The sequence below is a fragment of the Podarcis muralis genome, chromosome 8 (assembly GCF_964188315.1).
Source record: "Podarcis muralis chromosome 8, rPodMur119.hap1.1, whole genome shotgun sequence".
NCBI lineage: Eukaryota > Metazoa > Chordata > Lepidosauria > Squamata > Lacertidae > Podarcis > Podarcis muralis.
In genome coordinates, this window is record NC_135662.1 from 41,496,655 (window position 1) to 41,510,816 (window position 14,162).

The window sequence follows — 14,162 nt, forward strand, 5'->3', positions numbered from 1 at the left end:
TTCATCTGTGTTACTTTTGGTATATTATTTAATGATCCTTTGATGCAAATAGATGTCGTTGGATGAATCAAAGTATCAGCTTTCTTATAGTATTATTTGGGTTTTTTAAAAAAATTAAAATACTGTTTAGTGGACTCAGCATGAAACAACATCATTTGAAGGGTGCAACACATGATTTACTGTGCTTCCACTACAATGTAATATCAGAAAATAAAACACAGTAAAATCGTGATCAGCCACCAGAGTCATATGTTCTTTGAGACTGGATTCCAGCGTCAGTTTACAATGCTCAAGGCTGATATTTGTGATGGGCATTGACAGTAAGAAGCTGGAGGGTGCCATGAGGGTGCTCAAATCTACTATAGGCTGCACTCCCATACATACAAACCTGGGAGCATGTCGAACATATAAGACTGAACTGTTATTGACCATCTTCATTTTAAATGAAAGTAATGAACTAAAGTAGAGAGTACAACTGTATGTTTCCCTATATGCACAACATTTCAACAGATGCTGTAAAACTGATAGATTTTTTACGGGGGAATACATGGACTTTCCCTCTGAAACATCTGCTCTAATTTTAAAAAATAAAAATCTTTCAAAGTTATAGAATAAAATTGAAATACAAAAAAATTGAAAACTCATCTGTCCTGTTTAAATTTAAAGCAGAAATAAAAGGGTAGCTACCAATACTACTACTACATCAGATTTCTTACCTGCACTTCACCATATTGCAATATAGTGTAATATTTGTATTTAAAATATAGAATTATTTAGCACACAATCCAGCCCAAGGTGGATTAAGCTTCAATTTAAATGAGTATGCCTCAAAGAGCCTTAAGAGTATTTAATTTGGACTGATTCTTATCTCACATATTGTATTTGTGAAACCAATTTCCTCTATTTACAGTATTTACTGTCCCAAACTTTGATAAGCAGTCGTGATTGTACACTTCCAACATCTCCAGCTTATTACAAATTGAGTCTTCTATTATTATTATTATTATTATTATTATTATTATTATTATTATTATTATTATTTTAAACAATATCTTATTTATACATCATGTTCAATAGTTAAGTGTAATTTTGATTATTGATTTACCATCATTTATGTCCAACAGATAATTTAAACACTACTTAAGTGAATGGAATGGTTCAGACACATTTCAGTGCCCTTTGGATCAGTTATTTACATTTTAATGTGAAAACTGACTCTTTTGTGAAATGCAAGTAGCAGATATAAGACAGTGTCATTTGTGAGGCAATGGGTCTACATTGAGTATTTCACTGGATGGCTTAGGGGTGACTGAAGATCAATAGTACAAAATATAAGTATTGTCAAACCAAATATAATTGCACGAATAAACAAAAAAGAGAGTATTTATCTAAGACTATTTATTCTGAGTTTGTATTTCTTTACTTAATTTATGTCCTGTATGCTCAGCATAGGTTTATGTTTGCAGGGTTGCTAACTGAGCAAAAATCAAACAGTACACTTTAAATAAATAAATAAAACAACAGAGAATGTGTAGATTGTATAGATCATTTTTAGAAGTAAAAGCAGGCTAGGTAGATTATCAGTCAAGTATATCAGTCAAGTCAATAGTGGAATGATAATAAAGATGACTAGTACTAATGCACACCCTTAATTTTTTTTCTTTGGGGGGGGTTAATTCTTTTGAAGATGGGGAAATTCACAATCAAGTAGGTGAATAAACATTACATACTGCTTAAACACTAAGGCTGTCATCATTACAACTCTCCAGGTAAAATACATACAAAGAATATGTGAGAATGCTTTGATATGCATTCAAGTAAAAAGGACAGCATGCTCTTCAATTCCAATATGATTATGAAATAAGACTCAAATCAGGCATGTTGCTATAATGGGCCAAATTCAGCATTGTGCTCTTCCAGTTGTTCCGTCTGTTGTAAGCATTCCAGCTTGCCAGATGAAAATATACCATCTCTTCTTCCCTGGCACACCACTCTGTGGGTTCTCATGACACACACACATCCCAAGGCAATTTCAGGGGACATATGAGGGAAGAAGAAGGGGAAAAGAAAGCCCTGTTTCACAACTGGAAGTCCTGGTGCAGGGCTTCTGCCGCTGGTTAGGTGAATCCTGCCCAGTGCTTCCATAGCACTTACAAGTGTTCACTTCACATTCATCATCCAGCTGTAATGCTTACAACAAGACTGAAAGGTAAGTCAGTAGTTGTGCCACCCATAATTCAGAGGGTGGGTGGCTGAGGCTAAGAGAGAATAACTTACCAAAGGCCACCTGGTGAGTTCATGGCAGAGGTGAAATTTTAACCAGGAGCTCCCAAATTCATAGCTCAGTCTCATATCCACTATATTACACCAGATCTTGTCTGTCATGGGAATATACTAGTGTTTCTTCAAAATGCATCCTTAAGAGTAGGGATGGCTAAACCTTTTTTGGCCCCAAGGCCATATGCAGCTACCTCAGCACTGTGTCTGCTTGAATTCCCTGCTTTCCTGGCTGCTGCCAAAATCAGTGAGGTGTTGGGAAAATAGGAAACTTTGTTGAGTAGGGCTGGAAGGCCACCCAAATGGGGTTAACCACCCCGGCTTACGAATACCCACGTACAATATTGGTGGAAGGATGTAGTTGAGGATCAGTGGCTGAACTGCAGCTTTCGTTTCTAACTAGTTTTCATTTTTCATCTTGATAACCTCCATTTCCACTTTGTGTTGAAACAAAATACATTTCAATGAACCAACTCTCCAGTCTATGTGCTGCTTGTAAGCACTGTTGTTGACCTGGCGATGATCCTTGTAATTCTTATTATTCCCTTTCTCCCTTTCTTTCTTTCTTTCTCTTTCTCTCTCTCTCTCTTTCATAGTCACGGCCTATTCCCTCACACCTTACTTCAGCAGTAGCGGAGAGTATCCTGGCTTCAGCCTGTGAAAGCGAAAGCAGAAATGCTGCGAAAAGAATGCGCTTGGATCGACAGCAGGTATGGGCGTGGGGGGTGAAAGTCTCATGATCCATACCCAGGACTCAGTGGACTGATCAAGCAATAATCACAGACTTTGTAAAATGTGTTCTGTGGAGAGATAAGAGGTTCTCCATAGCGGCTGCAGAGAGAGCAGAAAGTGGTAGCAAGGCAGATGGGCTTCAAAATGTTTGTTTTCTGGCATGCTCAGCTGTCAGTTTAATTGTGAATGCCAACGTGTAGCATGGCTGAAGAACATGCTGTGAGCTCTTCTTTATATCAGATCTGCCTCCAGCCTTCATACTGATCATACTTTATATAAAAAGGTAGAATAAATTTTAAAAAATTTATATGAACTGTTAATTAATTTTATAATGTTCATCTTTTGATGTTTATAAATACCAGTTTTTAACTGTTTTCATCAAGAATTTTAATGTTTTGTTTTATATTTTTGTAAACCTCTTAGAGGTTTTCTTACAAACAGGTATATATTTTTTGTTAATCACAAACTTACATAGTGGACAACTATAATATAGCAATAATAATGTACAGCATTATTAAGAATAAAACTCTCAAATGTGCATATGTACTTTTGCAATTGTAGCAATCCAGTAATTCTAAAGAGTTATTTCTGTTTAGAACAGTTCAAGGATATTTTCAGCAATACTGTATCTTAAATCCCTTTCCCCTCAAAATTACATAATTCATAATGAGTTAGACCCAGTCTTGTGATTGATGGAGTTCTGTTCGTGTCCAAAAGCATGGGGGACTATTTTTCCCCAGTTCCCTCTGTTCTGAAGGAATATGGCCTTCTTCAGTAATATGAGAAGTAATGTACAGTCATACCTCGGGTTGAAGTAGCTTCGGGTTGAGTGTTTTCAGGTTACGCTCCGCGGTGACCCGGAAGTAACGGAAAGCGTTAGTTCCAGGTTTCGCTGCTCACACATGCGTAGATGCTCAAAATGACATCATGCGCATGCACAGAAGCGGCGAATCGTGACACGCGCAGATGTGCAGACGCGGATTGCATTCGCTTCAGGATGCAAACAGGGCTCCGGAACGGAATCTTTATTCTAATGGGGGGGGGGGGGTTTGGCTTGAGGGTGCTGACACACAATCAGGGTGCCATTACAACACAGTATAACGCCTGTTTGAAGATGCCTTAGTAAATCTTGCTATGCTTGATATAGCAGCAGCCAGTGAGGAGGGGTGGCACTCTAGGCCTGCCTTCCTAGCATAAGCATTGCTATCATGTACTGGGATGGTGCAGACACACCTTTGCAGGGGACCTGGTATGCTGCCATGAGGCCAGGACTATGGCACACCCCTACCTACTTCTAGTTTGATAGAAAATGAGAAGAGAAAACCACTAGACCTCCAGACTTATGAGTACAAGTGGGCTAATTGCCTGAGATAAAGTTTGCACTGCAACCAGAACAAGTATGATTTTGCCTGGAAAACTCAATTTATGTTGGCTCCTCGAAAAAAAGAGGGGGTGGGGTGGGGTGGGGCAGATTTTACATGGGTCAAAATATACTGAGTTATTCAGTTTAACTGCCTCACGATACTGTGGGGTTAATGCATTTTTATTCTGGGAGCAGATAATGATCTCAGAACACTTAGTGTTAATGGGGTTTAATGAACCAAAACAAGAGCCAAACAGCATCTAGTCCCTGTTTAGAAATAAAAATTTCCATCTCTACTGATCACATCAACTCTATAACCTTATTGAAATTGAAAGGAATTCTTGGCCACTATGATATGCCAAAACACTATTCCGTAATTTGAGCTTTCAAGTTTATTGCTCATAAAATTTAAACTAGGTCAAGCCCAGAAGAATTAAAACTAATGAAAAACACAAGATTGTGTCAAGATATTTTTACTAGTTTATGTGCAAAAAATGACCCCGTCCAATGAGACTGAAACACTAAACAGAATACCCCCAATCCTGTCCCAGTTATACACAGCTAGTAATATGCAATACTTGATGGAACTGGAAGAGGATATGCATTCCCACCTACATGAAAAATGCATCCTTCCAGTTCAATTCTTGCACCTGATGTGCTTTCTTTAGAATTCCTAAATACAGTGTCTCTTTTTTGACTTTCCAAAACAATACACCACACTTCCTCTAATGATATTGAGTGGGGAGTCTATTCTGGAATCTAAAATAGAATCTAAAAGATTTCATTCAGCTGTTAATAGAACAGATTCAAAATTAAACTATGCAACAAATTACTTTAGATCTTTTAGAGCAGGTTAGACTGTTATTGATGCAATTAGCTTAGGATGGTGTATGCACTCACTGTGGCCAGAGAATTGATGGAAGACCTCTTAAATGTTACCACATATCCTTCCTGCCACATATTCAAGGATATAAAAAAATAGGGTGAGTGATCTTTGATAAGGTTGGGTTTAGGCAGGAAGTTGGACTTGATGGTGCATTTTGTCTATTCCACATTTCTATGACTCCCTGTGGTTTAGTGGTAGTTTTTTAAGTGCAGGAGCTCCTAATGACAGCCCTATAGCCATATGTGCAAGGAGAGTTCATAGCCATGCTCCCAATGAAAGTCCAAAAATACAGGCAGGTGTGTTAATCCACAAATGCACATTCACACAAACACATGCAAGTGCATAATTTATTATGATCAGCTGACAGTCAGAATGGTGAACTTACAAAGGATGGTGTCGTTGTAAGCATATTGGAATTTTGCTATGGAGATAATAGATTCGCATCCCTGTGTATTAAAAATATCAAACTGTAAATTCAAAAAAAGCCTCAGGTCACATCTGGAAATCAGTGTAGCTGTTATGCCATTAGGAGCTGTTCTCTTGTGTGGTGTTATGCTGTTTTCATGAGGGAGGAAATAGTTCCTTTTAACAAAGTAAAAATATGCATATATGTATGAAGAGAAATTTGAATGATGGCAATGATAGTTGCTATGTGTTGCCTGCATAGTCTTAGTTCAGGAAGCAGAAACAGATGGCACCAGCCTTCCCCTTACAGGGAACCCAAATCTCAATAAAAATAATACTTATGTAAGTTGCATTGTTTGCTGATTACTGTAAAAATATGAAAAGGGAGCATATTATTACTACTGTATAATTTAGCACATGCAGTGATCTCAGAGTTGCCAAAAACAATACTTCAGCAACCAAATATCTGGGTAAACAGGAATGCTTTCTAAATCCTCCTGAAAGCTAATAATGATAGAGACAGGTGCACCTCACTAGGGAGGGCATTATACAACTAGGGAGACACCACTGAAAAGGCCCTGTCACAGATCAGTGCCAACCAAGCAGCCCCCAGTAGTGGCACCACCAATGGAATGCAACTGTAATGCAACAATATCAGACTATAACCCACCATAGAAAATAATACTGATGGCATTATTGTTTACCAAAACTTGACAGAAGCCTTTACTCCACTTTCAAAAAACCATCAGAGGTTGGTTACCCACCTCCTTAGGGAAGAGAAAAATATAGGGTGGTTGCTGAAAGAGCCCAATTTTGAGCTACTACTGTCCAAAACTGCCTCCAAGATGTCACAGACAGTAAGGCCTGCTAACAAGACCAACTGGTGAGTGGGTTTATACAGGAAGATACACTCCTTAAGAAGTCTTAAAGTGCAAAGCTTTCAAGACATGGTGGATTTTATACACTCCAGCTTTATGTTTATAACATACGGAACCATGAGGTCCATCTCTACGGGCGTTAGAAAGAGCCTTTCCACATTCAATGAACACGTGGAAGAGGGAGTAGGAGAATGTAGAGAATTGCCCTTAGTGAGATGGGAACTCTTGCCCTTCGTCAGGCACAGAAAACATACAGCTGAATGTGGGGGGCAAGGAGGTGTGATCCAGCCCACATAGTCTCTTCACAAATTCAATGAACCCTGATAGCAAATTGGTGTGTCACAGGGCATGAGGGCCAGATCATTTCATGTTCCTTACAGACCCATGATTCTATGATGACTTTCCTACCGTTATTTTCTACCACTTCCTAGCACCCATGGGGATGAACTTTCTAGCTGCCAAAGTAATTTTTGCTTATTGAAAGAATCTCAATTGATTCTTCCAGCAAAAAATAATATAATATATATATTTTCTTTGCCTACCACTTATATCTGCATTTAGAGCTGAGTTTCCCATGACACAAAACATAGAGCAGGAGTGGGGAACTGGATTGGTGGGCTGAATTCTGACTTCCCTAGAATCCTTCCTACAGGCCAATTTGATGGGGCGGGAGTGAGTCTACCCCATGTCAGCCACCTGACATCACCAGGTGAAGCATTTTCCTTTGCCTATGTGGTTTTGAAATCAGTTTGTACGAACAAATGCACAGTGCTTTGCAGGCACCAACAATCAGCTGATTGGTGATGCCTGCAAACCTTCCTTTGCCTGTTCAGTTTGAAATCAAACCACATGGGCAAAGTGTCACTGGTCAATGTCTGCAAAGTCCACTTTCAACATAGAACCACATCATATGACTTATCAGGTACAGGGCAGGCAGGTGGGGCTTGTGGAAAACAGCCTTGCAGGCCAAATTAGGAATCCTGCTGGGTTCAATTAGGCCCACAAGCCAGAGATTCTCCACTATTGCTTTTTAGAGCAAAGATTGTGGGTATTGATAGGCTGAATAGAGCTGACTATACTGTAGCTACACCCATAAGTGACAATTTCTGCTATAAGACATCTATAACCTGCCAGAGTTCTCATGTTTTCTTTCCGACAGATAAAAGTGTCAATTAAAAAACTTGTATGTGCTTGTTTCACATTTCCTTTAACCTGTTTTCAAAGTAGTGCAAGGAAAGTCTATTGAATAACAATATAATGTCTTCTTCATTCAAGGAGAAAAATGCAGCAATGATTTGACACTGTCCGCTGAACCATTGTTCTTGCAGGATGAGACTGCTCCAGCTGACAAACCATATAAACAGGAACCAACCCAGGTCACTTACTCAACATCAGCTGTTTCCAGCACACAGGAGGTGTTGTACATAAATGGAAATGGGACCTACAGTTACCATAGTTACAGAGGGTTAGGAGGAGGTTTGCTAAATCTCAGCGATGCTTCTACCAGCGGTGAGTTTTATTTATTTTTTTACCAGATTTCTGCATCTATATTTGCATGCATGAATCTCTCTCCCCCCCCCCCCCTGCCCAATCCTGGCAGTGTTTAAGATGAAAAACATTGCATGTTTTTGTTACAGACTATCAATTATCCAATATATTCCATATCTGTGGACTTAAATACTCCTGTGCTAATACAATCTTAATGGGCACAAATTACTTCAGATGATTTTAACCAGCCATTCCTTCTCTGAGAGAAAAAAACTATCTCTATATAATGCAGGATTGAGAGTACTAGCTTAAAGATATTGGATATACTGGTATTTAGAATAAGCATGCACATAAAAGAATGCACTGCTCACTCACATCAAATTGAAAAGGATAAGCATTGCTCCCAGAAGATGTTTCGATTCTTTTGGAACTCATGGAGCAGGGAGTTCCACTTATGGAGAAAAGTCACCTTAAAGGGCTTGTTTGTATGCTTTCATTAATACTTCACACACAGAGAGCATCATGAAGACGTAGGCCTGATTGGCACAGGATCAAATATAAGTGATTATAATCCCCTTGTGGTGGTTATTTGCATTATAGCCCACCTTTTTCTCCAAGGAGCTCAAATGTAGCATACCTGGTTCTTCCTCTCCTCATTTAATCTCCACAACAACCCTATGAAATAGGTTAGGCCAAGAGTTACTTGCCTGAGGTCAGACAGTGAGCTTCATAGCTGAATGGGAATTTGAACCCTGGTCTCCCAGGCCTAATAGTTGAAGCAGCAATTTATTGGAATGACTGCTGTATTTCATCCTGATCCTCATACATGTTTATTCAGAAGTGAGCAGTTAGTTTAATGGAACTTCCTTCCCATCAATTATGCTTAGCACTGCAGTCCCAATGGAGAAAGACAAATGTATTAGACCATTGTTTCAACTGGTAAAAACAACTATAACACTAAGGCAACACTTATTAATAAAATTTCATCTCTAAGGATTACAAATGAGTGGCAGTGTAATTTGATAATGGATACTGTAACTGTTAGTATTCTTAAACTATAGGTACCATAATTACGCTGGTTTCAAAATAAAATAAAAGCACAGAGTTTAAAAATCATTTTTTCAGCTTTACTGATTATAATTAATCCATTAATTGAGAAACTGATTAAAAAGAAAACACAAAGTATACATACTACGCAAATTTTAATGAAAAGCAGCTCAGGACACTGTGGTTTTAAGTGGAGGCGTGATAGGAGCTGCTTAACCCAGCCCCTGCTGAGAAGAGGAAGAAATGTGCCAGTTTTATTACGGTTCTTCCTAGCCTGGCCAGGCCTGCAAAGATATTAACAGCAATGCAGTGAGTGGAATCTTCCTGTATTCTTCTCCATAGACACAGTGAAAGGTGGTGGTTGCGATTCCCAAAGCACCCTGAAAGCATCTGACAGGAGGTGAACCCAAACACCTGCTTGTCTAACATTTTCAGCTGAAAGTAGAACACATAAGCAACATGCACCTTTTTCAATATAGGGGTCTGCTTTCCCCCCTTGTTTTAAAGAAAGGTGTAAATGGTCCCTAGTTTATGAATCTAGTTTCATGGTTCTTTGGATCCTGGCCACAGTTAATTCCCAGAACCAAAAAGTTATTTTACATCTTATCACAGTGTCTAGACAGCCTTGCACTTTTTAGAATTATCTATTGCTGTTATAAATTATTGTCTATAATATTAATGATCAACTTAAAGGTAATGGTTGGATTTACCAGGGCCTATTGTCTCCAACAGACTATTAAGTATCCAACTGGGTGTCCCATTCTAGGAGCTGAGGTGGGTTATTGCAGAAATAACTCACATATGGCTTTGCCACTCATGAGCCATCAGTGCTTTGATCAGTGAAATAAGCTGCCGTATCATATATCTGACCTGCATTTTAGAATTCTAAGTAATTGATGCTGCCAATGAGTAATTTATGAGGCAATAACTACCTCATGTTAAATCTTGCAAGTCATTTGTCCAGCAGTGTATTTAATGTCAGATTTACTCAGCAGCTAATATGATAAATGAACGTCTAGCTCTTGGAGGAGATTCGCAGTGCTTGTAGCATTTTGAATGATTTAGTTAAAACAAGAACTACTTAGCTTCCAAAAATATGTGATGTCTATGCAACTTAAATGAATCCATAAACCATAGTCAGTTACAAGTTACAAAATAAATGACTGACTGAGTCACCTCACTGATGGCTAGAGAAATGATATCCAGTGAGCATTGGAAATGATGTGACAGGGAAGATTTTTTAACATCAGGTTTAATTTGCTGCTCTAGAAGAAACTGTACTTCTGTACGCATGAGAGAGCAAGCAATGCTGACTCACAAAAATGTGCAACAAACACTGGCAGCTGGTGACTTTTGAAGTTGATAGAGCTACAGATTTTTTACCCTATGCCGCCAGCTACAACAAAGTTTTCTGCCTGCACACCCATACACATGTACCAAATATCAAGGGGAAATAAATTCAAGTGTCATTGAGAGCCATGTGTCATCATTATTGACTTAAATGATCTCAAGGCCAGCAACCACATACACACACACAAACACCAAGAAAGTAAGGCAGAGGCAAATTACTATGGGTTGTATCCAATGCTGTTTGTGTGTGCACCCTCAAAATTTGCACCGAAGGGTAGGAAGATTCCCTAGAACAGATTTTGCAGGTGCCCCATATTTCTACTTTTGTGTCAAAACTCGCATTTGAGAGGGGAGTATTTTTAAAATAAAAAACAATAAATGCAAACCATGCAAAAATAAAAACTGCTTTACATTCTCAAAACACAAATCACAGGCAGATATACTAGAAGCCACGTGGGGCTATTTTGTAAGACTCCAGAAAACTGCATTCCCTGAGGTTGGCCCAGAAATTTACTGCTTGATGAAACTGGGGACCCTGTAACAATCCTCTGGATGCTATCTATTTGACATTGCCTTTGTTATTATGATGATTCACATCATATCCCATTGTGCCTATGGAAAGCTCTAAATAGTTTACATAGGGTTTCCAGGCATTCTTCTATATAGGCACTCGTCAGGCTGAGACCCCATTGTCTTCATAAATGCGGCATCATACGCCCTCTGGCTCAGAATACAGTGGGTGAGTGTGGGCTAAGGGTGGAAGGGAGCAAGTGTCTGTCTATACACTGCCATTTACTTTGGTGCTATGTAAGCAGTAAGAGCAGTGACAATGATGTGGGGTGCATTACTTAAGTTTGTTCTTGGGTATGACGATACCCCCTCCAGACAAGAATCCCCCTGCATATATGCACGTTTGCTTTGTTGCCTTCTATTTATGGTTTGAACATTGAGACTTCTGGAACTAGAAGACCGTTTTGTACACAACCACATTAGCATCATCACTTTGATAACAGAATTGTAACAGTAAGGTTGGGTATTCATGTAAAAGCTAAATAAACTAATATATGAACTAATGAAACAAGTCACCAATTGCCATTTACAGAGGAGTAGCCATGCTAGTCCACTGCAACAAAATGAGCAAAGTCTTGATGGACTAGCATGGCTATTTTAAGGTTTTAAGACTAACAAATTTATTATGGAATACTGTAAGTTAACACAATAAGTGCGCCAATCAAGCAGTCACTAATTTTAACCTTCAGTCCTTTGTCAAATTGTCTCTTACCACGCATGTACACAACTGCACCATAAGCCATGTTTGTCCCTTTTTGCTTGTACATTTGGTCTCTTACTGAGATGTGTCTAGCAAGTAGCAAGTCACGATTAGGATCGCCTGATGTTTCACCAGCTTCCATTTGTCAATTGCAGGTCCAACTGATCTCAGTATGAAAAGACAGTTAGCAACCACTTCTGGATCTTCCAGCAGTAGCAGCTCCAGACCTCAGCTGAGTCCAACTGAAATTAATGCAGTACGGCAACTGGTTGCGGGATACCGAGAATCAGCTGCATTTTTATTGCGTTCTGCAGATGAACTGGAAAACCTTATTTTGCAGCAGAACTGAGACATCAGCATCCTGCTGACCTAGTTTTATCACAGAATTTCCACTAATGACATTTTGATCTCCCAGAGCAGATCTTTCAATTACTGCACAGTCTTGTTGACGAGTTGATTACCATAATGCCACATTGTTCTTGATGTTCTTGGTGTGTTAGGGTTCTTCAAGTGAACTTGGACCTCTGATATCTCTGAGGTATTTTTAATATATCCAGCCTATTGCTTTATGTTTGTTTGTTTTTGTGTATCAGCATCAACAGCAAAAAGTGGCTAGAAATGCTAAACTCGTTCTAACACGGATGGAAGTAGAAGATGCTGGGGGTTCAAAATTGGTCCAAAATCCAAGTGCAATATTAGTGGAATGTGCTATTGACTCAGTGGACTCAAAGCTGCATTATATGGCAAAATGTTGCCAAATGCCCTGTTGTTAACAGGATGCAATTGCAATGAAAAGGATCTTGTATTTTAAAGAAAATGTAATTTTTATAGAAAAAAAACAAGACAAAAATGTTGGTTCTCATTCTAAATTGATCATTTTTACTTTGGTAAATTTTTCACTGATTTTTCAAATAATGTTTTGAGGAGTTATTGTTAAGTCCTCTTCTCTGAAATCTCTGTCCCCCGCTCCAATCCACATCTGTTCCACAGCGAGTACCTTTTTGTGCTGGGCAGCCCATTCCCTGGTGGATCCCAATATACGTAAATATCTCTGGAGTGACTTCCAAAGGAAGTAGACATTTCCTGAACTTAAAACCATTTTTGCCTCCATTTCATAATGAGTTGCAGCTTTATTAGCAATTAATAAAGATGTGAGGGTTGTTTTTAAAAAGACATATCATTTTTAAAAAATTTCTTTTTTAAAAGTGGTTTCCTACAAGCTAGCTCACTTAACTCCAGGATTGCTGCTGCTGCTGTCTTGTACAAGTCCTTCTAGTAGTGAATGGATGTAGATGATTGAATGTGAAGAGGTTGCAAGTGACAATCGGAAAATTTGCACTCTTGTGTGTATTTATTTCTTTATTTCTTTTTAAATGAATACATAACTGAAAAGGGCCATTGACACTTCTGATGTGATTTTATAATGTTAACACTGAACTAAAAACTGTACAAAAATTGTAAAGGATGCAGCTGCCACTTAAGCAAAGTCCCCTTCTCCTGATTTCCCCAACCCCTAATTTCTTATTTTATGATGTCAAATACACATCAATTGTGTTTTTGTTGTGCGCTAAGGAAAGCTTATTTTTTATGTATTTAGAGAGAAGTATTTTAGTTCTTGCTTATTGTAATATCTGTTCTGATGTTTAGTTTTTGTTAAATAACAAGTTCCTTGTGCATTCCTGAATTTGCCTTATTTTGTGTACAATTTTTATGTAATTTGGTTTTTGACAATGAGTTTAAGGCATCAGTGATATTTTCTATCTACTTGTTACATATAGTTTTTCAAGTAATGACTGTGATTGTGACAAAGTAATGTGCACTTTTTCTTGTAACTGTGGACATTGCTATGCTTTTTTCCCTTTAGTGTTTCTAGAATTACTGTTGCTTACAGTTATGTTTTAAAAAAACAACTTTTGTGATACTGTTGGTGAATATCAATGTGAAAAAGCCTATTGAAATGAGTGTTTTGGAGATATCTAAATACACAAATCTTTCTTTTAAGTTGTGGACTTTGAGTTCACAAATTTAAATGAAATTTTTTAAAAAAGAGGGCTGGGAAAAATTCCTCTGTTTTTGTTTGGGTAAATAAACAAACATCTGTGTTTCAATACAGGCCTGTGCAACCATGTTTTAGCATACTGAAAGGTTAATATTTTCTGAACACTGTTGTCTTCTAAAACAGGAAGCTGCAGTTTAAAATTCAATTTAGATGAGAAGTTGGATAAAATCACTAAAGAAATATGTGTCTGAGTGGATAAAGTGGTTAGTTAAGTACTATTTAGAGGCATGTTTGGCATAAATCTTGCAGCCAATCTTGTCTACATTTTAGCTGAGGTCAAGACCACTCAATCTGGCTATTTTGAGTTCCCCTTCTATATGCCAAGAGCGTGGTGTAAGGAGCTTTGCTGCAATATGCATTTATAACACACTCCCAGCATCCTGGTCCCTGCTGGCTGTTCCTTTACC

At 38.3% G+C, this 14,162-nt stretch overlaps 1 protein-coding gene across 3 annotated transcripts in view; it reads left to right on the forward strand.

The window, feature by feature from the left end:
• Nucleotides 1–13,804, forward strand: part of NOL4 (nucleolar protein 4) — a 107,548-nt gene extending 93,744 nt beyond the window's left edge. For all 3 annotated transcript variants that reach the window (XM_028737061.2, XM_077933064.1, XM_077933065.1), the window contains 3 exons: nucleotides 2,874–2,987; nucleotides 7,870–8,050; nucleotides 11,852–13,804. In XM_028737061.2, the coding sequence (XP_028592894.2) occupies nucleotides 2,874–2,987; nucleotides 7,870–8,050; nucleotides 11,852–12,045 (489 nt within the window). In that variant the 3' untranslated portion in view covers nucleotides 12,046–13,804. The remainder of the gene's footprint in view (nucleotides 1–2,873; nucleotides 2,988–7,869; nucleotides 8,051–11,851) is intronic.
• Nucleotides 13,805–14,162: the final 358 nt, after the last annotated feature.